Source organism: Melanerpes formicivorus, unplaced genomic scaffold (genome assembly GCF_026170545.1).
Source record: "Melanerpes formicivorus ecotype bairdi unplaced genomic scaffold, bMelFor1.0.p_v2 SCAF_44, whole genome shotgun sequence".
Classification (NCBI taxonomy): domain Eukaryota; kingdom Metazoa; phylum Chordata; class Aves; order Piciformes; family Picidae; genus Melanerpes; species Melanerpes formicivorus.
In genome coordinates, this window is record NW_027142396.1 from 1,784,580 (window position 1) to 1,811,000 (window position 26,421).

The 26,421-nt window shown below is 41.1% G+C and overlaps 1 protein-coding gene across 1 annotated transcript in view; it reads right to left on the reverse strand.

Annotated features, from left to right (window-relative positions):
* Nucleotides 1–203: 203 nt before the first annotated feature.
* Nucleotides 204–26,421, reverse strand: part of TDRD3 (tudor domain containing 3) — a 139,298-nt gene continuing 113,080 nt past the window's right edge. Inside the window, exons 13-14 of the mRNA XM_068158907.1 lie at nt 6,836–6,972; nt 204–1,983 (exon numbers count right to left, since the gene is read on the reverse strand). Of these exons, the coding sequence (XP_068015008.1) occupies nt 6,853–6,972 (120 nt within the window). The 3' untranslated portion in view covers nt 204–1,983; nt 6,836–6,852. The remainder of the gene's footprint in view (nt 1,984–6,835; nt 6,973–26,421) is intronic.

Genomic DNA, 26,421 nt, shown 5'->3' on the forward strand with positions numbered 1-26,421 from the left:
AACAACGTTTCATTTGCCTCCAGACAGCGGCGCACACAGCGGTCATTTCACAATGCCACCCTCGCTGTAGAGGAATGCTGCACTGCTTTGCTACAGTCTTCAAACTCTCATAAGTAGGCTTGATTGTTCACAGTTCAGTAAATCAGACTTCAGTTTTCTGAATGTTATGATTGACTTCGCAGCAATGAAATGAACGCTCAAAGGAAGATAAAAGTTACTTTAATTTCAGAAACTCCTTTGGTACACTGATCTTAGGGTTCTCATTTAATGCACAGTCCATTTGTAAAGAAAAACAATTAAACCAAAGCTGCTTTCTAAAATGATGCTCTGGCTGCATCACTGTGAAGCTGAATAGCTGTTATCAGCGGCTTAGTGATAATACTACAAGTAAAGCATCCAACATCCAGTGTATTAGATCTGCAGTTTATTTATTTGCTGGTACAACTTAGCAGAACTGACTAGGATGACTAGTATTTGGGAAGTGGTTTCTAAGTTAAATCCAAAATGCTTCATAAAATTTATTGTGGGTCAGTTGGTAGTGAAGAGGTTCAACATTACACAGCTCATGTTTTAAGCTCCCAAATTTCTTCAGAGTGACTGAGTTGCATTATAATTCTCACGAATCTCCATTAAGGCAGCAAAACATTTGGTTCCCTACCACTCTGCAAGTATTTGAAGTGATTGGTAAGATTTGACAGCACCCAGAGAGTAATCCACACTATGTACTGCAAATACATTCAATCACACCATTAATATAAAATTTCATTCCAGCCAAATAAACCAGGTTCTATCCAAAACAGAGTTTTGTATGAGAGAAATTCAGTAGGATTAATTATACAGCTTATATCATCAGTACATAGCTCAGGTAACATTCTGTCTTTACAGAACTACCTCTAAACATATGTGCTATTTCAGTCTTAAATTAAATGAGCAGAATAAAGCTCAGGAGGCATTTGCATGGTGCACCAACCTTTAGTGTCCTCAGCTAAAGAAATAGTGTGATTTCGACTGTTTCAACTATCATCAATGAGATTCCAAGATACAGCTTAGGATGAAAAGCAGTTTGACATAAGGTTCTTTCAAGTGCCAGTGACAACTGAAAAACATTCTAATCATATGGAGCATAAAAGCAGAGTTTAAAGCTACAAGAAAATTAGAACTTAGCATCCAGCTGGTTGCACCCATGTGCATGTATACACGTATTTACATTTAAAATACTCATATGCACCTTTTGGTATTTTTTGTTTAAACTACTTTTCCCCTCTACCTTCTAGAAATGTTTCTATTTCTGTAATATAAATATTCCTTTAAAAACAAAAAAAAAAAAAAAAAGAAAGTATTTGCCTAAAAGTATTTAGAAAATTACTATTGAAACTGATGATTATTTTTTCCCCATCCCCCTTTGACCTTTTAGTCACAGGTCATGAAAAACATAATAGAGCAAAGTTTGTAATTTGGCCTTCAGCAACTTTGGAAAACACACACAGAAAACAGAGTTGAAACCTACTCAGAATTTCACTGTACAGTAGTTAGCTGAAATTGTTTCTTTTGACTTTTCACTAATGCTAGCCTAAAATCAGTATGAAATGGCCCAGTTGTCTCCTGCTTGATGTTTACCTTACTAGAAACAATGTTGTAACCAAAACCAATTCAAACCAAATAAAAGTCATGATACACTAGTATTAATGTTAACAAACAATGGAAGGCTCAGTAAAAAGAAAACAAGGCAAAGAATAAGAATAGTGCACTGTGGTTTTATTGATGGCAGCAATGACAATTTGCCCCTTTTGTATGTAAAAAGTATTCAGCTTCATGTATCTAAGAACTCTTTAAAAAGTCTCTTGTGGTGCCAGGTCCAAATTCCTTCTGCTCACGTGAGCTTTCATTGTTCCATCCTGTTGCTTGGAAAAAGCCAGCATTTCTTCTAGAAGTCTTCAGCAAGTTGGAGCTGCCAGTGAATTTCCTCCCATCTTGAGAAGGTTTCTAAATAAAATAAAGGAACAACAGAAAAAGAGGTAAGCATAAAACCTCTCTGCAATTTGGGCAACATACACTGCACTGCTATTTCATTTTCTCCCTCCAAAGGGGTGCACAACTGCTTTTCAGCACTTATGGAGACAGGTCTTTAAAAGAACAAACCAGGGTTGTGCTTCAACACAGCAAACACGACTGGAGTGATACAAGGAAAGAACACTTTATGGCAATGACTTCTCACCAAACAATGCAGTTTCTCCATTGGTAAAGACTTCAGTATAGATTTTCAACTACGTGTGACAAGTTGTGTATTGCCTCTGCTATGCAGGAAAGGAAAACCCAAGAAGCCCTATGAGGTGAGGCGGAGGGAGCTGAGGTTGCTTAGCCTGGAGAAAAGGAGGCTCAGGGGAGACCTTATTGCTGTCTACAACTACCTGAAGTGAGGTTGTAGGCAGGTGGGGGTTGGTCTCTTCTCTCAGGCAACCAGCACCAGAAGAAGAGAACAGAGTTTCAAGCTGCGCCAGGGGAGGTTTAGGCTGGATGCTAGGAAGAAATTCTTCATAGAGAGAGTGATTGCCCATTGGAATGGGCTGCCCAGGGAGGTGGTGGAGTCACCATCACTGGGTGGGGTGCTTGGTGCCATGGTTTAGTTGATTAGATAGTGTTGGGTAATAAGTTGGACATGATCTCAAAAGTCTCTTCCAACCTGGTTTATTCTATTCTAAACAAATAATGCTAAACACTACTAGGTCCTTTCAAACTCCTCCAAAAGCTTTGAAACATTTTTAATTACTTGTTCACTTTCTTTTTCATACAATCATGACAGTCATCCCCATTTCCTTCAGGCGGAGTGGCTGAAAAACTGCCCCACTGCAAAAAACGACCTCCGGGTATTGACTGATAGATGGCTAAATATGAGCCAGCAGTGCCTATGAGCCAGCAGCGCACCCATGAGGCCAAAAAGACCAACAGCATCTTGGCTTGAATCAGAAATAGTGGGACCAGCAGGACTAGGGAGCACTGGTGAGGTAACACTGTGTTCAGTTTTGTGTCTCTGACGTCAAGGCGGACATTGAGGTACTGGAGTGTATCCAAAAAAGGGCAAAGAAACTGGTAAAGCATCTACACAGAAAAAGCTTCTGTATACAGCACTTCAATGCTTTTATGTTCTTCAACTACCAGCACCAGAACAAGGGGACACAGTCTCAAGCTGCGCCAGTGGAGGTTTAGACTCGAGGTGAGGAGGAAGTTCTTCACCGAGCGAGTCATTCGTCATTGGAACGGGTTGCCCAGGGAGGTGGTGGAGTCACTGTCCTTGGAGGCATTCAAGAGGAGATTGGACGTGGCACTTGGTGCCATGGTCTAGTCACGGGGTCTGTATTGATAGGTTGGACTCGATGATCCTCGGGGTCCTTTCCAACCTAAGCGATACTGTGATACTGCGAACTATGGATGAATTTCCACTTTCTGGCACTATTCAGAAATGGCCAATAATGTCACACTCTTGAAGAGTTCAATTTTCCAATATTCACTAGAGCAGTGGCAAAGATTAAAAGAAAAACAATACAACCCCCCAACAAACTATCGTGAATTCCAGATGAAATAAAGGATTGTTTTGACTGGAACTAATACAGGAGCTAATTATGCTTAAGTAGCACCACCCAACCTCTCTATATAGAAGGTATCTCATATCATGACAGCTCCTTTTTGGTGCTAATGTCCAACAGCTGTTACATTATTCTGTGTTGAAATATAGTTCAAAACACAAACCTACAGAGCAGATAACTGAAATAACTAGATTAAGCAAATCATTTCCATGTAAGTTACACAAATATTCTAACTGACTACACTTCATTCATTCAGAGATAGTTTCCGCTTAGTTAAGGGTCAGTTCTGGCAGCCAAAGAAGATGGCACTGAATGTTTTGACCTGGAGTGAGTGAATCTTCCTATGAAGCAGTAAGCTGTATTTTCTCATAGTGAGTTGCTGCTTAGAGTGATGTCTATGTAAGGTATGTATAACTCCTACAGTAATTGCTATTTAGAATAGAATAGAATAGAATAGACCAGACCAGGTTGGAAGAGACCCTCAAGATCATCGCGTCCAACCTATCATCCAACACTACCTATTTTTGTATTGTGCATAACATTCTAACAGACAAAAGCAACCAAAATTTACCAGGTTTAAGCTGCCACTGATTATACGTGGCACTGAGTTAGCAAGTTCAGTTCTGGATGACAAATTCATGCTATAGGTCTCACTTGAGCAGATGCTGAAGTAAACAGTCTTGGGCCAAAAGGAAACACAGAAAACCTCTCAAGTGAGTTTTAAATTATATGAAAAAAAGAAGAATATATCTGAAGTATTGTATGTACTTTTTAAAGCTAAGTCAGTAGATGCTGGAAAGTAATATTCAGCTTCATACACATTTTCCAAAATATATCTTTATTGTTTTTTCTCCTGGATAAGAAGAATCCATTGCTACTTGTCAACAAGTGCTCCTAGGTTTCTTTAAACTGATTCTATTCACCACTTGAATCTAGGTCTCTTCTCCCAGGCAACCAGCACCAGAACAAGAGGACACAGTCTCAGCCTGTGCCAGGGAAGGTTTAGGCTGGATGTTAGGAAGAAGTTCTATACAGAGAGAGTGATTGCCCATAGGAATGGGCTGCCCAGGGAGGTGGTGGAGTCAGCATCACTGGAGGTGTTCAGGAGGAGACTTGATGGGGTGCTTGGTGCCATGTTGTAGTTGTTTAGGTGGGTTGGATTGGTTGATAGGTTGGATGTGATGATCTTGAAGGTCTCTTCCAACCTGGCCTATTCTATTCTATTCTAGCCCCTTTATTTAGAAATGCCTGACAGAAAACCATAGTATTTGAACTGGGGCAGGGGAAGGGCTGCCATTTTTTCATGGTAGCTAGGCTTTGACAGTCTGCTGTCCATTTAAACCAGGATCCTGTTAGAATCTTCAAACTAAGATATAAGAAAGCCTACAAGGAACAACCAACTCTGCAATAGAAAGCTTGTTCCTTACCCACCAACACTTCATTCATTCTTCCTGAGACAGAAGTTTCTATAACTCTCCCTGGATGTCTGTTTTCCCCTCTCCCCCAGCTGACCAAAGCCAAATACAGTTTTCCAGATCTATACTATGAAATCAGGGAACCACCAAAAATATTATCTAAACCCACAAAATACCTCCCTGGTTTTGGCTGCTGGTTACACTAGGCACACTTCATTTGGCTGATCACAGTGACGCTCCTCTGAGCCAATCATTGAGCTGCTTTAGAGCTCAATTCTGGCATATACACTGAGCAATTTCTGCATAAAGTATCTTATGACATGTTTATTGATAGTGATTGATATTCTTACTTAAAATAGAACATCAAATTATATGGGCCAAAATAGAATAATTACCATTTTGGAAAGAGTCAATAAATTTCTTACATTTACATAATAAATGCATTACTTACTCCTCCACTGCAAGTACTCCCCCAAATGAAAATGGTATTTTAGCATATAATAGAGAACAGTAAAATCACTGGTTACCACATGTTAGAAATACCAAAAGCTGCAGAGATCTGCACCATCTATTAAGCCAACTGAATGTGGAGGACTGAAGCAAGGAAAGCAACTAAAAAGCTCAATAAAAATAAACTGACAAAGGTACACTGTAGATGCACCCCAAAATAGCATGCAATGTTACAAAGCTTGCTTTATTCCAGATAGAATTTTAATCCATGTTTGGAAATTGAGGATTTAGAAGATCTACAAGTAAAATGAAAGCAATACAGCATCCTTCATGTGTTTAGGAAAATAATTGTATCTGGGTTTTCTGACTGGCTTTTCTAGACTTCTAAATATCAGGTCTATTTTCTGAGGATGATGCATAATCCCCTCATTTCTGCTAACTAACAAAGTATAGGGACAAGTATATCCTCAGGATTCATAGCACAGTAAATATTCTTAGGCCTTGTACCTCCCCCATTCAATGGCAAACTCACTGATTTTAGATGCTAGCATTGCAAATTCTGCTTCCCTTGCTAAGCAAACAAATAGAAAGCATACTTATTCACATAAATGGCTCATAAAAAGTCGAATATGAGACACTGGGCAGAGAGAGTTCAGTAGGAACTGCTGCCATTTATTTCACAAAAGTAGCTGGTCCAGTGCATGTGAATTCAAGAAAGTTGTGGCTGCTCTCAGATGAAAAAATATCAAGTAAAACCTTGCTCAAGTGACATGAGTCCTTTCACACAGCAAAGTTTAAAAGCTACTTCCCAAAGTGGTTTTCTTGCTCTTCCTCTTCCCACAGACATGTTAAGCCTCTATCTACAGCCAAAACATCCGGAGAAACAGAGATATCCAACTTCCACCATAACTAAATCAATATCCCCCCCAAAATATAGAAATATGCCACACATATCTGAACACATAAGGGATCACAAGCAGCTTCTAAACTAAAGAGACACGAGCATAAAACTTCCACTTAAATTGTAAGACACATTTAGTAACAAGTTCTTCACAGATGTAGGAATCACTGCTCTGTGCTTGCTCCTATTGAATGAAGTAGGTCATGCTTATATTGCTGTTTAATACTTCTTTTTCAAATGAGAAAAAATTTTCTACAAACTTTGTCTGTTTTCTTGTAAAGTGGTGATTACACTAAATTATTTGTTCAAAATGTTCACCATCTGCAACCCAATCCTAAGGGTTCTTAAGCAGCCAACTACTGGCAATGTTGAAGAAAGCTCTCTTACAAACTACACAAAGACTGAGAAACGCTGAGGGACAGAACAACCTTGATGTACTTTTCTCAAAATCTAACCCCATAAACAAAGTATCATGATCATGTATTTACCTTTTATTTCTTATTAATCAGTTTCTAGCTCTTGGGGGTTGATAAAACTGTTGAGTAGGTCGTGTGGAACGTCTTGGTTGACCATCGCCTCCTCTGCGGAATTCTAGAGTTTGGTCATATGTTTCTTCCTCCTCCTCCTGCAGGTAAAAAGTATTGTTTTAAATGCAAGAGCAGGCAAGTGCATTATACATGAGTAGGTGTATGCACACATACACATTCATGTATGAATGAATTCATGCACATATAGCAACTGCTGCTCTTCTGAGCTGATAAACACCTTAATAAAGTGAGATAACAAGAGTGAGGTTTTAAAACCTAGGAAAGCTTACAAAATCAGGATGGAGACTCTCAAAACTCAATCCTTAGAGCAGCAGCAGAAGTTATTAAATATTTGCAGAAGAAAAAAAAAAGAAGCAGCATAGATATTAAAGCAAAATTATTTTCCAAGAATTATACAGGCAACAAACTCAAGAAGCAAGATAAACTTGATAATCTGCCAGAGCAAGAGAAATACCAGCTTTTAGGAGTTTAGCAAACTGTGTGCAATGAAATAAAAGAATTGGGAAATGGAAATGAAAGGAACATCATCTGGCAAATATGCATACTAGAAACACAGATCCGAAACAGTACATAAAAATCTGTGATGCAGTAATAATGAAAGAAGTCTGCAAGTATAGTGGACAGCAGTTTAGATGTGAATTTTCTGTGTGCAGCAGAAATAAATATCACTTCTGAATAATGAGAAGAGAGATCATTATATATTTGCAATATTGCATTAACTCATAGGTATCTCAATACCAGAAAGATATGGACAAATTAATTACATGGAATTCAGAGGAGACAGGGGTATATTAACATAGCTATGTATTTAATTTGGTCAAGAAATATTAAAAGGAAAAATCATCTGATGGAGTATTTGAAGGTGGTACACACTAAAGATAGAGAAGAATTTTTAGATCACCAGAATTGACAACAAAAGAGAAATAGCAGCATTACAGGCTGAAAAGTTTCTCAACATGAGTATGGTTGTAAATGGGGTCTCAGGGAAACAGAGTTTCATAATTTTAGTATCCTAGCTCTGTACTTTAGCAGACACCAGGTCTAGAGGGAACATGCTGCAAGGAATCTACTCTTGAGAAAAGGGAGAAAATTCCCTTTCATTCACAGCACAGGAACATACAGGAGCACAAACCAAGAACACCGAATGATTAATTTTGTCAACTGTTCCAACACAGCGCAGCATGCATATAACAGAGTAAGCAAGTCACAGGAGTAAAATAATTGACTGAAAGAGACATGAAGGAAAATCTACACTCTAAGGTTCTTGTGAAAAGTCAGATCTCCCTCAAGAAACATCTCTTTCCAAATCATCAGCTCGAATATCAATAAGCATGCATTTTAGAAGTAACAACTACAGACAACCACATTCCTCATGACAGGGTCTTCTATTTACAGAGCGTGTCTGTGATCATAGCCGTATTTCCAGAACAACAGATTAAGACCTACTGCAGTCTGCAACAGCCGTAGAAGAAAACAGATTTTCAATACAACCAAACACAGAATAATTGATTTCACTGTAGCCAAAGGCTCAGAACCACTGAATTCTGGCAGAAAAAGCTTACTTTTCTTAGCATAGCTCTTTTACTGCTTGCAGCACTATTGATTCCCTTGTATAAAGATGTTCAATAGACACTGACTATCCAAAGGGAAAGCACAATAGAAAAGCAGGTGTCTAACCCGATAATAAAAAATTCCAGAGTTTTCAATACTGTTAGCCCTACTACCAATCCTCATCTTAGTATACAAAGTAAGCTCCCAACACTGACAACACAAGCTATACTAACACCAAAACATTAAAAAGCTAGCTGCCTGAAATGGTGCAAATACTTTAACTCCTTTGGTACACTTCAAGAAACCAAACAGATGAAAATAGTTCCCTGCCCATGGCAGGGGGGTTGGAACTAGATGATCCTTGTCGTCCCTTCCAACCCTGAATGAAACTATGAAACTATGTTATTTGCCAAAAGAGTAAAGAATAAGCAACTGCAAGCTTTCTTAAAACTCCCTGCCAAAGTTTCACTCTAATGTAAAAGAGCTCATCCTTGAACAAATATGTAAATAGGTAGGTAATAAACAGGTGAACTTTCACAGTGTGATGGTTTAACCCACCCACATCAACAAAAACTCGGCTGAACTCAGCTGGGGAAGCAAAATGGAAAAGCTGTATTTACAAACACCACAATGAAATGCAATAAATATGTACAAAATATACAGTATTTACTATACAGGTATTTACAAAGGGAGAAAACAGCACAGAAATCCTCCTTGGGCAGGAGGATTCTGCCTCGCTCCCCCTTAACCTCTCCTTCCACTTCTTCCTCTGGTTAATTAGAAGAAAAAAGAAATATTAGAGAGATTTTTAGTTAGCTCTAAGTGTTGTTAAGAAGCTAGTAATGCTTATCTCAGAGTTAGCCGATAAGGGTCCTCCAGCGAAAAGCAGACATGCATGCCAGCAGAGAGAACAGAATGAGTAAAAGAATGTAAGATCATAAAACTACATCCCACACATCTACCAATGAAATTATAGTTTAGAATAATCTCTTGCTTTCCTTTTTACACCCAACTGTGGGTTTGCTTGAAAATTTTCAGCTATCTTTCTTACAGGCACAGCCTGAAACTGTCACACACACGCTCAGAATTTCCAAAACTGGGAAACTAATTTAGCAAGGCATACTGGTGGTTTTAAGAGTGTAGTGAATTCAACATTAATTTTTTTTCTTTGCAACCTTGGTAGTCTTTGCTCAAAAACAACAAAAATTTAATGGAATGGAATGGAATGGAATAGAATGGAATAGAATAGAATAGACTGGAAGAGACCTTCAAGATCATCATGTCCAACCTATCATCCAACACCACCTAATCAACTAAACCATGCAACCAAGCACCCCATCAAGTCTCCTCCTGAACACTCCAGTGATGGCAACTCCACCACCACCTTGGGCAGCCCATTCCAATGGGCAATCACTCTCTCTGTGTGGAACTTCCTCCTAACCTCCAGCCTAAACCTCCCCTGGTGCAGCCTGACACTGTGTTCTCTTGTCCTGGTGCTGGTTGCCTGGGAGAAGAGACCAGTCCCCACCTGTCTACAACCTCCCTTCAGGTAGTTGTAGACAGCAATAAGGTCTCCCCTGAGCCTCCTTTTCTCCAGGCTAAGCAACCCCAGCTCCCTCAGCCTCACCTCACAGGGCTTGTGTTCCAAGCCCATCTTACCTGTAATATACTTAGCTTCAGAAAAAAGGTTGGCTATCAGGAGCAAATTTCTTAAGTAGCAAATCCTCATCAAACCTCAAAATTTATGTTGCTGATGCTTTGAAATCAGTAAAATCAAATCAAACGAGCTTCAGATGCATGCACTTCTGGTATTTATATTAAGATAGGCAAGAGTAAAATCTGAAATCACATTCAATTTCTTGAGGCTCTGAATGAAATGAAAGCAAGCAATGATGTAAATTATAACAATGAATGAGTAACAGAAAACCTTTCAAGTGTTTCCTTGTTCTTCTCTATGCAGAGTGGTTTCCCACACAGAATTATTGAGTCTTGTTGAAGTCTGCCACCTTCTTTTCAGATAGCATTATTATTTCCTTCTTGGGTCTTAGCTATTTGTATTTGATCCTAACTGCACCTAACATTCTCCAAAATAACCATTTGGCAAGTCGTATCTTTATTAAACTTTGCTTCTTGTTTTGCAAGCACTTGCATTTCTTTTCTTCCATTATTTCTTGATCATTGATACCTCAAGTCCACCAGTGCAGATCTTTCATCCTTCTTCTTTGGCCATTTTATTGTATTTCCACCTCAAGGACTTTCTTCCTGGGTTCTTCTTTATCTCAATTTACTTTAAAATCTCTCCTCCCCATGCTCATCACTGTCATTCCTCTTGTGGTACAATATCTTCCCTTTGTAGGCAAAACTTGTTAAGTGTAATTTTCACTTCCTTGTTTTTCTTCTGTTCTTCAACCTAGAAACTTTAGCTGCCTACATTTGTTTCCGCTATAATTCTGCAGTCAATCTTCACACACCTCGCCACCGAATACTTTTCCAGTCCTTCTTGTTGCCTATTTTTTTCAATTTATCAGTCTGAATTATTATTAGCCTGGATTATTCAATTTCCTACTTCCTTATCCATGTAGACTACATTTTGTAAAGCAAAGATCATGGAGCAGATCCTCCTGGAGTCACTACTCGCTCAAAAGAATAGTGAAGAGGTGATTGGGAACAGTCAGCATGGCTTTGCCAAGGACAAATCCTGCCTGACCAACCTGGTGGCCTTCTATGAGCAGGTGACAAAATTAATAGATGAGGGGCGAGCAACTGATGTCGTTTACCTGGACCTGAGCAAAGCCTTCGACACTGTCCCACACCACATCCTGGTCTCCAAACTGTGACACATGGGTTTGATGGGTGGAGCACTAGATGGATAAGGAACTGGCTTGATGGCCGCACCCAAAGAGTGGCTGTCAATGGCTCCATGTCCCAGTGGAGGCCAGTGACAAGCGGAGTCCCTCAGGGATCAGTCCTGGGACCTGTCTTATTCAACATCTTTGTGGGTGACATGGACAGTGGCATTGAGTGCACCCTCAGCAAGTTTGCTGATGACACCAAGCTGTGTGGTGCAGCAGACATGCTGGAGGGAAGGGAGGCCATCCAGAGGGACCTTGACAGGCTGGAGAGGTGGGCACAAGACAACCTCATGAAGTTCAATAAGAGCAAGTGCAGGGTCCTGCATCTGGGTCGAGGCAATCCCAGGCACAAATCCAGGCTGGGCAGTGACTGGCTGGAAATTAGCCCTGAAGAGAGAGACTTGGGGGTGCTGGTGGACAAAAAGCTCAACATGAGCTCTCAATGTGCACTTGCAGCCCAGAAAGCCAATCAGATCCTGGGCTGCATCAGGAGAAGTGTGGCTAGCAGGTCAAGGGAGGTGATCCTCCCCCTCTACTCAGTCCTGGTGAGACCCCACGTGGAGTACTGTGTCCAGTTCTGGAGCCCCTATTACAAGAGGGATGTGGAGGTGCTGGAACGTGTCCAGAAAAGGGCCACAAGGATGATCAGAGGGCTGGAGCACCGCTCCTATGAGGACAGACTGAAGGAGTTGGGGCTGTTCAGTCTGCAGAAGAGAAGGCTCCGAGGTGACCTAATTGTGGCCTTCCAGTATCTGAAAGGGGCCTACAGGAAGGCTGGGGAAGGACTTCTCAGGATCTCAGGCAGTGATAGGACTAGGGGGAATGGAATGAAGCTGGAGGTGGGGAGATTCAGGCTAGATGTGAGGAGGAGGTTCTTCACCATGAGAGTGGTGAAACCCTGGAATGTGTTGTCCAGGGAGGTGGTCGAGGCCCCGTCCCTGGGGGTGTTTAAGAGCAGGCTGGATGAGGCTGTGTCCAGCCTGATCTAGTGTAGGGTGTCTGTGCCCATGGCAGGGGGGTTGGAACTAGATGATCCTTGTGGTCCCTTCCAACCCTGAATGAAACTATGAAACTATGAAAGTTAGCCACAGGTCTCTCTTAAAGCATTTTCATTCTAGTTCTATTACTAGTAGAAGCTGCGTATTAGTACAGTACCTCAAAAACTTAGATATTTCATCAGCTCATCCTTGAGTGTATTATTCATTAGTTATTTAATATTCCAGGATTCAGGACTGAATTGCCTAGCACTTGCACAATGCCTAGGGCTACGCATCCTGAGATTAAATGATACCACTAGGCATAACTGCAGACATCAAAAGCTGGCAGATGCATAGGAAAAAGAAAGGAAGTTTTTACAACATTTACAATGCTACCAATGAAATGCACAAAGATTATATTACTGCAGGTTAGAATGACATTAGAGAGTGTGGGGAGGCAGCATTCTTTAGGTATTCCAAAAGAAGATGGCGAACAGCAAAATTTAAGTCATTGGGAATTTCAGCTTCCATTTGCAATTTTGCCATAAAAAGCTGCTGTTAGAACAAAAATGTCAAAAGTATCCCACAAGACAGACAAGAGTTTAAAAAGTATAATATGGGATTGTATGCACACTCAGTGCTTCCATTTTGGACCCACATATTCTGAAGAGTTTGTACCACCACCATACTTTACTAGCTGAGCTTAGTGAAATACCAAGTAACTTCAGCACAGCCAAGTGACTGCCAGCATCCTTTTACATAAAAAATTCAATGGATTTCATAGCTACAAAGTTATAAATCCAATATTTAAAATACTTTAACAACTGATTTACTATTATAGTTAACCACATTACAACAGATTAAATTCATATTGCATGAAAAGCTTTCTCATTGAATTTCAGCAAACTTTTCTCAGTGCATTCAAAAGTGTTGTCTACAAACTTACATTCCTTGAAGTGAATACTTCCTGTATAACCTTCTGAGAACAATGAATAGGTGAATTACACTAAAGAGCAGAACAGAAGTTATGTATTACAGAAAAGCTTTGCTGAATGTTCTGCTCACAGACATTTAGGCTGCATCTTCAAGTCACAACTTGAACAGTTCTGGCAGTTTGCCGTGTACAAAATAATCATCTCCTTCTATTCCTGCTTATTAGCAGAAAATTCTGCTCTGTTCACTGGGCTAAGGTTTATCAGTTACCCTCTGTGGCCTATTAAAGAATGAGCATCAGAGCCTGAGCAAGGAGGCATAAAGGAGCAGCATGGGCTACAAAACATAGGACAAAGAAGGGACAGGAGGCAAGGAAAGCAGAAGACATTTTCCATCTCAGTAATGTCAAACCACTGTTCCAGTTTAAGCTGCAGTTTTAATTTCCTTACAGCACTATACCAGCTACTAGGAAAAAAATTAAGTGTATTCCAGTTGAAACCACAACACTCACATACTCAATTCAGGGAAAATTTCATGAACCCAGTACACAGAGTGTGGGCTTCCTTGCAAAATGAATTTTCCTTTCATGTGCATTTCAACTCCCATGTCCTGGTGCAGATTTAATGCTTCTTTGCATTGGCACTTATACTGGCAACAGGTGCCTCCTGCTGTTAATATAACAAGTGATCTCTTGTTTTGCTGGTTAAATTCCTTCCGTAAAACTTGTTTCTTTTTTAGAGTAGAGTATAGAGTGTAGAGTAGAGTGTAGAGTGTAGAGTGTAGAGTGTAGAGTGTAGAGTGTAGAGTGTAGAGTGTAGAGTGTAGAGTGTAGAGTGTAGAGTGTAGAGTGTAGAGTGTAGAGTGTAGAGTGTAGAGTGTAGAGTGTAGAGTGTAGAGTGTAGAGTGTAGAGTGTAGACAGTAGAGTGTAGAGTGTAGACAGTAGAGAGTAGAGAGTAGAGAGTAGAGTGTAGAGTGAATGGAATGGAATGGAACGGAACGGAACAGAACAGGTTGGACGAGACCTTAAAGATCATTGTGTCCAACCTAGCATCCAATGCACCTAATCGACTAAACCATGCAACTAAGCACCTGAACACCTCCAATGATGGTGACTCCACCACCTCCCTGGGCAGCCCATTCCAATGGCCAATCACTCTCTCTGTGTAGAGCCTCCTCTGAACCTCCAGCCTAAATCTCCCCTGGTGCAGCTTGAGACTGCATCCTTTATTTCTAGTGCTGGTTGCCTGGGACAAGAGACCAACCTCTACCTGTCTACAACCTCCCTTAAGGTAGTTGTAGAGAGCAATAAGGTCACCCCTGAGTCTCTTCTTCTCCAGGCTAAGCAAGCCCAGCTCCCTCAGTCTGTCCTCATAGGGCTTGTGTTCCAAACCCCTCACCAACTTTGTTGCCCTTGACCATTCAGTTCTGATCTCCTTGAGTATTTTAAGTTTTGACTTTTGCAGTTTCTACTTATTTATGCTTGCATCAATCCAAATTACAGACTGTAAGATTTTCCACATGTAGCAACGAAACCAAACAGAAACCCTAATCACGCCATGACCATGTTGAAGAATTCACGTTTTCTAGGGAAAAGGGTGAATTTAGGCATTTAAATTGCAATATGTTACACAGAAAGAAATCATTGGCTAAAGTGTCTTCTTCATCTCAATACTTAAACGGATTCTTAGAACACTGTAACAGCCAGGAGTAAACCAAGATTTAATAGGCAAAATAATTTTTGTCATTTAATGAAAGCACAAACCTTAGGTTACATGATCTTGGAGTGGCTTTAAGGCATAATTTCAATATTACTGCCAAACAAACTGCAAAAACTCCAAGTAGAAGAGACATTACCACTAATGTATAACTTCTGAAGATCTTAACCAAGTACTGACTTTGTGACAAGAACATTTTTTAAGTGTCTATTATAGAATAATTCAACATACTTGCTCTTGACCAATTTTCTCTGCAAGTAATGCTTGTTAAGTTATATTCATTACTTAAAATAGCAATTCCTCTCATACAGCAATCTTCTCACTGAATAATATTTGTCAGGCTGTGGAAACTTTTTTTTTCCTCCACAGTACACAACCCTATTAATATGTCCTTAAAGGAGTCAGGCTACCATTACGTTTTAGAGAAATACACTTTTAGCATGCTCATACATATCCTGTAAGGCATTGCAGTAATCTATCACTGATGACTAGAACTGTACATAACTCATTTTAAAGACATTAATCAAAAAGGTTGCTTAAAAATTATCTTTTTCAAAAAAATCTATAATGTAATCACCACTTTTTTTGTTTTAATTAACCTTTTAATATATAAAATTTAGAATAGTAGTGCTATTACACACAATTATTAGTTTCTAAGCTCTTGCTTGGATCTCTTAAAGTGTATCACCACACTACAATTAATAAATGATGGAATAAATTAAATTAAGGAACTGTGTCCAGTTCTGGGCCCCTCAGTTTAGGAAGGGTGTTGACTTGCTGGGGCATGTCCAGAGAAGGGCAACGAAGTTGGTGAGGGGTTTGGAACACAAGCCCTATGAGGAGAGACTGAGGGAGCTGGGGTTGCTTAGCCTGGAGAAGAGGAGACTCAGGGGTGACCTTATTGCTGTCTACAACTACCTTAAGGGGGGTTGTAGACAGGCAGAGATTGGTCTCTTCTCCCAGGCAACCAGCACCAGAACAAGAGGACACAGTCTCAGGCCGCACCAGGGGATAGGCTGGAGGTTAGGAAAAAGTTTTACATAGAGAGAGTGATTGCCCATGGGAATGGGCTGCCCAGGGAGGTAGTGGAGTCACCATCACTGGAGGTGTTCAGGAGGAGACTTGATAGGGTGCTTGGTTGCATGGGTTAGTTGATTAGGTGGTGTTGGATGATAGGTTGGACATGATGATCTTGAAGGTCTCTTCCAACCTGGTTTATTCTATTCTAGTCTAAATTATGTCACACACTTAAAATTTACAAATTCTGTTAAGTAAGGTGCAATGCCAGACAGTTGCATGAACATCATCATGTCTTGCTACTACAAAACTGTTTTCCTTTTTCTTTTCCTGCACCTTCTTCATCACTCTTCTTTCATATTTGCATTCCCTTTCTTGCTCAGATGTACAGTTGTAAAGCGTAACCAATGCAGGTTCAAAAGTCAAGATGGTCAGCATTAGGGAGGAAGAACTGATTCCTACTCTAAGAGCTGATAGCTGGTCATCAGCTCAGTCCATGAAATCACACTCCTAATTACCCTTAACTTCTTTTCCCATTCCAATAATGTTATGGAATGTGCAATTAGTCTGCCCGCATTCAAATGTTATGGGTGTGTGAAACAGATTTCTGACATTAGAAGTAATTAAGTAAGAATAATTAGAAGTTTTTCTGAGAATAACCACTTATGAGCTGAAGTGAAACTTAACACCTTCTAACCAGAGTGTGTGCCTGTTAGCAAGTACTCCCAAAGCAGCTGTTTGAACACAGAGGACTTGGTAATTTTTAAGTTAGTGCCCCATTGTCAGCCACCTTCCTCTAAAGCAGAATCCTTTTTACAGTGTAGTATTCTACATGTTATGCTTTTATTTCTCTTAGTAAACAAGACCTGCTCTGATTTATTTATTTATTAAACTTAAGCCAGCATTTTAATTTTTGAACGTTTAAAGTAGTTGCAATACATGGTAAGCAAAAATAGACAGCCCACATAACTCATTAACTTTAAATTATCCTAAAGATAAAACCCACAAAAACTCTAATAAAACTGGAAACTGTCTAGGGCACTTGTGAGAATAAAATGAGAGAAAGGCAAAGCCAATTCAAAAATGAAGATATTTCTTAACTTTTGAAATGTAAATGAAAGGGGGAAAAGATCATAAGAGATATGAAAGGCCATACTCACTTGCTAACTCATAAAACAAGAACAATAGCATTCAGGCTACAGTTTTCTTTCCTCCTTCCCCATTGTCTCTACCTCTCTCTTTCCCCATACACTTATTTCTAGATACCCAGCTATATATTTTTGAGATAATAAAGACAGAGCTAGAAAAAACATTTTATCTTCTGGTTAGGATAACAAAACTTTTTATAGATGATTCTTAGAAAAGCACATAGAAGACCTACAAAACACCAAGAAAATTAGAATAGAATAGAACCGAACCAGGTTGGAAGAGACCTTCAAGATCATCACGTCCAACCCATTATCCAACACCACCTAATCAGCTAACCCATGCAACCAAGCACCCTATCAAGTCTCCCCCTAAATAACTTCAATAATGGTGACTCCACCATCTCCCTGGGCAGCCCATTCCAATAGCCAATCACTCTGTGTAGAACTTCTTCCTAACATCCAGTCTGATCCTCCCCTGGCACACCTTGAGACTGTGTCCTCTTGTTCTGATGCTGGTTGGCTGGAAAAAGAGACCAGCCCCCACCTGGCTACAACCTCCCTTCAGGTAGTTATAGAGAGCAATAAGCCTCTCTTCATAGGGCTTGTGCTCCAAACCCCTCACCAACTTTGTTGTCATTCTCCGGACTCGTTCCAGCAAGTCAACATCCTTCCTAAACTGAGGGGCCCAGAACTGGACACAGGACTCAAGGTGTGGCCTAACCAGTGCAGTGTACAGGGGCAGAATGACCTCCCTGCTCCTGCTGGCCACACTGTTCCTGATGCAGGCCAGGATGCCATTGGCCCTCTTGGCTGCCTGGGCACACTACTGGCTCGTGTTCAGCCTACCATCGACCAGTACCCCCAGGTCCTTTTCTGCCTGGCTGCTCTCCAGCCACTCTGACGCCAGCCTGTAGCACTTCATGGGGTTGCTGTGGCCAATGTGCAGAACCCAGCACTTGGATGTGTTAAATATCATACTGTTGGACTCTGCCCATCTATCCAGCCTATCAATGTCCCTCTGCAGAGCTCTCCTACCCTCTAACAGATCAACACCTGCCCCCAGCTTGGTGTCGTCTGCAAATTTACTGATGAAGGACTCAACGCCCTCATCCAGATCATCAATAAAGATATTAAAGAGCATGGGGCCCAGCACTGATCCTCGGGGCACACCACTAGTGACTGGCCACTATTTCTTTAAATAGTTCAAATAAATGCAAAACAAAAATCCCAAAATAGAAAGAAAATGTTTACATATGCTTTTTCCAGTTTTTCTTCTCACACTGTTCTACTTCTGGACACAGCTACCAAGTTCATGAACTACACAATATTTAATCAACAGGCTAACCAGGGCTGTATGTTTACATACTGTAATGTATGGAAAGAGTTGTACAGTTCTAAAAGAACCATCACCACAACAAAGGAAACTAAGGGATCACAGGCACATTAGAATTGCCTAGTCTTAATGTCCACATGGATTATTTTAGAGCAATACATTTTTTTTATCCTGGATTGGTAAGAATTTGTTAAGGTCTGCTCAAAAAGAAGAGATTTTAAAGTAAATTTTATCAAAAAAATTTAATTAGATCTGATTTTAAATTTCTTCTAATAGCCTACATGCCTCAGGAAATTTGACTTTGGCCATTTCCAATAGTGAAGGTCAACTACACCAGCAAGACTTTAGAAAGATTCCTTAATAGCTACACCAATACACAGGCATTATTTTCTGTTCATAAAGTATTTGCAGGATAAAAAAACCTAACCAACCAAAAAACACTGTAAAAGATTTACAGAGGATATACAGTCATTTCTTGAAAATCACAACCCGTTAAGGATCTTGAGAAGAGATAGAATAGAATAGAATAAACCAGGTTGGAAGAGACCTTCAAGATCATCGCGTCCAACCTATTATCCAACACCACCTAATCAACTAACCCATGTAACCCATGTTCTAGTTACATATTGGACATTACAAGCATTAGATATTTGTATAGCTGACATAGATGTGCATAACCATGCATTCTCCACCAAACATGAGCCACTGAACACGAGCCACCAGTATGCCCAAGTGGCCAAAAAGGCCAATGGCATCCTAGCCTGAATCAAGAACAGTGTGGCCAGCAGGAGCAGGGAAGTCATTGTGCCCCTGCACTCAGCACTGGTCAGGCCACACCTTGAGTACTGTGTCCAGTTCTGGGCCCCTCAGTTAAAGAAGGACATTGAGACTCTTGAATGTGTCCAGAGAAGGGCAATGAGGCTGGGGAGAGGCCTTGAGCACAAGCCCTATGAGGAGAGGCTGAGGGAGCTGGGATTGTTTAGCCTACAGAAGAGGAGGCTCAGGGGAGACCCCATTGCTGTCTACAACTCCCTGAAGGGTGGTTGTAGCCAGGAAGGGGTTAGTCTCTTCTCCCAGGCAGCCAGCACCAGAACAAGAGGACACAGTCTCAAGCTGCACCAGGGGAAGTCCAGGCTCAAGGTGAGGAGAAAGTTCGTCACAGAGAGAAGCCCATTGGAATGTGCTGCCCAGGGGGGTGGTGGAGTCACCATCCCTGGAGGTGTTCACGAGGGGATTGGACGTGGCACTTGGTGCCATGGTCTATTAGACATGAGGTCTTGGGTGACAGGTTAGACTTGATGATCCTTGAGGTCTTTTCCAACCTTATTGATTCTATAATTCTATGATTCTAAACACACACAAAGACCAGAACGAAATACGTTCCTATGTATGGTAGGTCAGACTAGGTAGCATGGAGCTACATCTCAATTATCTGCTGATTTTCTGTTTGCAAATAAAGAATTTCAAGATGACCCCCTTCCCTGACCAGTCTTTTCTTTAGTATCAAAAATAATGATTATAAAGAAACAAAATCATCTTTTCTGTAGCCTTTCACTGATCAAATATCTACAGGCAAATAGTTCACAGTTTCCTGGTTAGTTTTTTACAGTTCTTCAGTTTTCTACAGTTCCTCAAGGTCAACAATTTATCAACACAAGCAGTTTTCCACATTGATTTGAGATACTAATTTTACAATAAATTATTCAGCAATCCTGAAAACAATTATCAATGTATATATTAACTTTTAAAATCAGATTTATCTCGTTTTTTTCCTCTGCTGAAAATATCAGTTGTGACAAAAGCAGATGGTCTTTAAACACATGTAAACCCTAAACGATTCTGCTACGACAATATACATCCCAAGTTTTGAGTGAAGCAATAAACAGTAGATACCAAGGAATGGCCATGGAAAGGAATTACATATTTCAATATAAGGCTGCTAAAAGCAACACAACAGTTAACTTGGAATCAGGCAGTTCTTTACTTCATTGCTTTCCTTCAAGTCTCGAAACAAAGCACACATTTGTTTCCTAAACAGACTACATTTCAATTACATTTACATAAAACTAGGATAATGTAAGCCTGGGGCATGATTATCCCACATTTTGCTAGCTTATCTGTTCCCCTTCAGCATACTGCACAGGTTACTCATACTTGCAGTCAATCCCTGTGGCACACATTAAAATAAATGTGTAACTCTTCTTGTGAGCTTTCTGCTTGAAACAGACATAGTGTCCTACAAGTTGTCACTGTGTTCTCAATACAGAAAAAAAAGCTGCTGCATACCAAGTACTATCAGTATGGGAAGGGAAGGGAAGGGAAGGGAAGGGAAGGGAAGGGAAGGGAAGGGAAGGGAAGGGAAGGGAAGGGAAGGGAAGGGAAGGGAAGGGAAGGGAAGGGAAGGGAAGGGAAGGGAAGGGAAGGGAAGGGAAGGGAAGGGAAGGGAAGGGAAGGGAAGGGAAGGGAAGGGAAGGGAAGGGAAGGGAAGGGAAGGGAAGGGAAGGGAAGGGAAGGGAAGGGAAGGGAAGGGAAGGGAAGGGAAGGGAAGGGAAGGGAAGGGAAGGGAAGGGAAGGGAAGGGAAGGGAAGGGAAGGGAAGGGAAGGGAAGGGAAGGGAAGGGAAGGGAAGGGAAGGGAAGGGAAGGGAAGGGAAGGGAAGGGAAGGGAAGGGAAGGGAAGGGAAGGGAAGGGAAGGGAAGGGAAGGGAAGGGAAGGGAAGGGAAGGGAAGGGAAGGGAAGGGAAGGGAAGGGAAGGGAAGGGAAGGGAAGGGAAGGGAAGGGAAGGGAAGGGAAGGGAAGGGAAGGGAAGGGAAGGGAAGGGAAGGGAAGGGAAGGGAAGGGAAGGGAAGGGAAGGGAAGGGAAGGGAAGGGAAGGGAAGGGAAGGGAAGGGAAGGGAAGGGAAGGGAAGGGAAGGGAAGGGAAGGGAAGGGAAGGGAAGGGAAGGGAAGGGAAGGGAAGGGAAGGGAAGGGAAGGGAAGGGAAGGGAAGGGAAGGGAAGGGAAGGGAAGGGAAGGGAAGGGAAGGGAAGGGAAGGGAAGGGAAGGGAAGGGAAGGGAAGGGAAGGGAAGGGAAGGGAAGGGAAGGGAAGGGAAGGGAAGGGAAGGGAAGGGAAGGGAAGGGAACTAGGTGGGAAGGGACCTTTGAGATCATAGAGTCCAACCTATCAACCAACACTACCTAATCAACTAAACCATGGCACCAAGCACCCCATCAAGTCTCTTCTTAAACACCTCCAGTGATGGTGACTCCACCACCTCCCTGGGCAGCCCATTCCAATGGCCAATCACTCTTTCTATGAAGAACTTCTTCCAAACATCCAGCCTAAACCTCCCCTGGCACAGCTTGATACTGGGTCCTCTTGTTCTGGTGCTGGTTGCCTGGGAGAAGAGACCAGCCCCTGTCTGTCTACAACCTCCCTTCAGGTAGTTGTAGACAGCAATAAGGTCTCCCCTGAGCCTCCTCTTCACTAACATGCAACCAGCTAACACACTGAGTTTTTAATATTCAGCAGGAAGAAAGTCATAAACTGGGAAGCGGAGAAGATTTCAACACACTGCATAGCTCTAACAGTGTGAAATCAGTAACAGTCAACACTGTAAGTACTTATGTGCTGTAAGGAATAATGTTACTTTAATGAGCAATTGTACCAGTTTTTGGAAAGAGCACTAAATTAAGGGCCTCCATGTGTCCGCCCAGCATGCAACTGTCAGCCCTTCCATCTCCCCAACATTTTGCTTTGGTTTTGAATAAAGTATTTATCCTGTTTTTCAGACTATCAGGTTGAACAAAAAACCTTTGGAAAGATTTAGTTTACACTGGGCAATACAGACACAGTCCTAAACATATGGCAAAACTAGAAAATTTGCATATACTTGAAAAAAAAAACCCCAAACCACAATTATTATAGCTCAGTTTCTTTGCAGTAAGTGCACTCATAAGGAAAATCATGCACTTCCATATGGGGAGGGAAAAAGTATTGGCTGAGATGCTGGACTTATTTTAGGAAGAAGTTCTCTACAGAGAGAGTGATTGCCCATTAGAATGGGCTGCCCAGGGAGGTGGTGGAGTCGCCGTCATTGGAGGTGTTCAGGAGGAGACTTGATGGGGTGCTTGGTGCCACGGGTTAGCTGTTTGGGTGGGTTGGATTGGTTGATGGGTTGGACGCGATGATCTTGAAGGTCTCTTCCAACCTGGTTTGGTTTATTCTGAAGTTTAGTATGTAATCAGGAAAAAACAACCACCATCACCAAAAAAAAACCACAAAAAACCCAACCCCAAAGTCCCAAACTACACACCTGCCAAAAAACACAATTCAGAAGTGAAACACAAAGTGATATTATCTGAAATTATCTAATGTTTTTGCTCTTAGGGCAAAAAAAAAACATTATCAAAACCCAAACAAAGAAGTAGTGGGTTTTAGTCAAGTTTTAGGTGCCACAGAATGCTCTGTGCACACACAGCCATGACAAAATTTGGCATTCAAATCCCTGAAGTCAAACACAGAGATCCACAGAGGGATCTGGAAAGGCTGGATTGATGGGCTGAGGCCCGTGGTATGAGATTCAATAAGGCCAAGTGCCAGGTCCAGCTCTGGGCCCCTCAGTTTACAAAGGACATTGAGACACTTGAACGTGTCCAGAGAAGGGCAACAAGGCTGGTGAGAGGCCTTGAGCACAAGCCCTATGAGGAGAGGCTGAGGGAGTTGGGATTGCTTAGCCTGGAGAAGAGGAAGCTCAGGGGTAACCTCATTGCCCTCCACAACTACCTGAAGGGTGGTTGTAGCCAGGAAGGGGTTGGTCTCTTCTCCCAGGCAACCAGCACCAGAACAAGAGGACAGAGTCTCAAGCTGCACCAGGGGAGGTTTAGGCTCGAGGTGAGGAGAAACTTCTTCACCGAGTGAGTCATTCGTCATTGGAATGTGCTGCCCAGGGAGGGGGTGGAGTCACCGTCCCTGGAGGAGTTCAAGAGTGGATTGGACGTGGCACTTGGTGCCATGGTCTAGTCATGAGGTCTGTGGTGACAGGTTGGACTCGATGATCTTTGAGGCCTCTTCCAACCTTGGCGATACTGTGATACTGTCCTGCACCTGGCTCACAGCAGCACCATGCAATGCTACAAGCTTGGGGAAGAGCGGCTGGAAAGTTGCTCCCTGGAAAAAGATCTCTGAATATTAGTTGTCAGCAGGCTGAATATTAGTCAGTGTGCCAGAGTGGCCAAGAAGACCAACAGCATTTGTGTTCAGTTTTGTGCCCCTCACTACAAAGATGACTTTGAGGTGCGGGACTGTGGCCAGAGAAGAGCAACAGAGCTGGTGAAGAGTCTAGAGCATAAGTCTCATAAGAAGTGGTTGAGACAACTGGGGTTGTTTAGTCTGAAAAAGAGAAGGTTATGGGGAGGCCTTATTGGTCTCTACAATAACCTGAAAGAGACTGTAGAGAAAAGTGTTGGTTTCTTTTCCCAAGTAACAAATGATACAATAGGAAATGGCCTCAAATTCTGCCACAAAAGGTTAGATTGGTTATTAAGGAAAAATTCTTTACTGAAAAGGATTGTAAAGCACTGCAAAAGGCTGCCCAGGAACATGGTTGAGTGACCACACCTGGAGGTATTTAGAAGTGGTGTGTGACATTGGAGACATAGTTTAGTAGTGTCAGGTTTATAGTTGGACTTGATGATCTTAAAGCTTTGTCTTTCCAACCTCAACACCTCTATTATTTCTACAGCTCTCTCCTTTAACTGGCCTAGAATTCATGGGAGATTCAGCTCCTTACTAGGGACTCAATTCCTCTCCCTGCACAGTGGCAATGAAACTCTGTAACTTAGATGCAATTTCCAATGTCTGGGCCATGTAATACCCAGCAATGAGGACTGCTGCCATAACATGACAGGTTAGGTTACATCAGACACCAAAAGGAGGCTCATTAAGTGCGGAGGGAAAAGCAGCAAGACTGAAATGGACCAAGAAGGAAAGCAAGCCAGAAAAGCCTCATGAAGTTTGCACCCAATGTCTTGTAAAATCTTACTTTCAGCCCTAGCACTGAAGAAAGCTCATCATCCCTGTCCTAGAGTGAAATGGTACACTGAGGGAGCCCCATCATCTGTTTATGCTAAGATATTCTGAGAAAACCTGCATAATTTGTGCTACTCTCTGAAACATGAACGATTCTCCTCAGCTCATTAGCTCAGCATCCACATAGACTCATTTAATAGTAGTCTATAATGTCTCTTGTAGGACATGAAAAAACCATGCAAATTACATTACTAATATGAAGAAAATAAAGCATGAGTAGAGCCTCTGTCAATGTTAGAAACCTCACAATTTTAACATTAAGCAAGCAAGCCAAGAGAAGCAGAAAAACACCCTCCTCAAACCCAAAATGCCAAACAAACAGGAAAAAAACCAAAAGGAGCAATTTAACATGCTTTAACATTTCTGAAGAAAAAGCAAATCACCTTTCTGCAAAATTTATCTTCAGATTCAACTTCTTTTATGGTCTATAATGAAAGAACTAAAAACAAATCTTGTTTACAGGTGTATTATTATCGATAACACTGGGAAGCCATCAAACAAGGAAAACAACTCCAAGCATTTCAGACATGAACCATCCCTGTACAAGGAAACTTCAGTACATTAAATCATGTGTCCAATCAATATGAGCTGTATACATAAGCAGTAACATCTCTAATCACATACACATATGCCGCTACAAATCAGGTCTGTCATAGCTTCTTGTCTGCAATACCAAGCCAAAAGTATCATGTCTCTCTTTCCTAGACAGCAATAAATCAGGAATACTACATCAATTCCTCCAGTTTCTCCTCTTTAATAAATATATTCATTCAGAGCACTGGAAATGTGAACAAACTCAAAACACTGAAATGTAAAGGAGACATGGAAATCAATAAAGAAACAGTGATAACAGTCCAGGCATTTTTACATACCAAATTTCTTTTACCTATTCAACATGATCAAGCTCAACACATGCAATATAAAGAAATCCAAGCACAAAATCCTCCAGAAGTCTCAAAACAAATATGAAGAACTTTCAACACATGAGAACAGGATAAAAAAAACCCCAATACTTCAAAAAGGTTAAGCTGTGCTGTAATAAAATGACATTTCAAGCCACTTTAAAGAAAGGGGGTTTGTGAGGAACAACCTCTCTCAAAACAAACAATATATGGAGCCCAGCATGCAGTCTCTAAATAATGAATCAACATCCTATGCAATTTAATGTAATGACAAGGAGGTGGAGGCAACAGGGACAGTGCAATGCTCAAAGCATCCTCTTTTAACTGTCACAACTTTTTCAGTGACCTGATCTGTATGGCTGGGAAATAATTTGTAGTATTTTATAGTTTGATGAATAATAAGAATAAAAAAGCTCAAATGAAAGATTCAAACATGCTTTGCAATTCAGAAAATGGAAAGCCATTGTTTTATGCCCTCTTAGTATAAACTACTTCCTCTCAACTGAAATTTGCCTTCTTTTAGTTTATGAGAAAATAAAATGCAGTTCCTTAACTATATTTAAGTATCAGTCACTACATTTCAGCAAACAACCAGTAACTTTCAGAGGAACAATTAAGACCATCTGTCTGTATTCCAAAACAGACACATCAAGCTAAAGGCTGAAGAATTCTGAGAGAATAGAAGTACTAAAGAAAAATACTCTACTAGTAGTTTATCAGGATAAATGCTGTCCACAATCCTTGTCTTCAAATACCACCTCTTGAAACAAGGCAGGAGAAATAAATACTCTGACAGAACCCAAAGGTTCACTCTGTGTAAAGGCAAATATAATGATGCTCTGCAAAAGATGTGATGGAATTTAAAGCAACATTTCCAGTGAGTAAAAAAAGTCTCTGGTAATAAATTAGAAGTAACAGTATTTAGGACAGACTATGAAAAGCAATTTTTCAGCCTGGCAGGACAGAGGCAACTAAGTCTGCTAAATCAGAAGCAACTGCCTAAATCTGAAGTGTTTTAATTATCCAG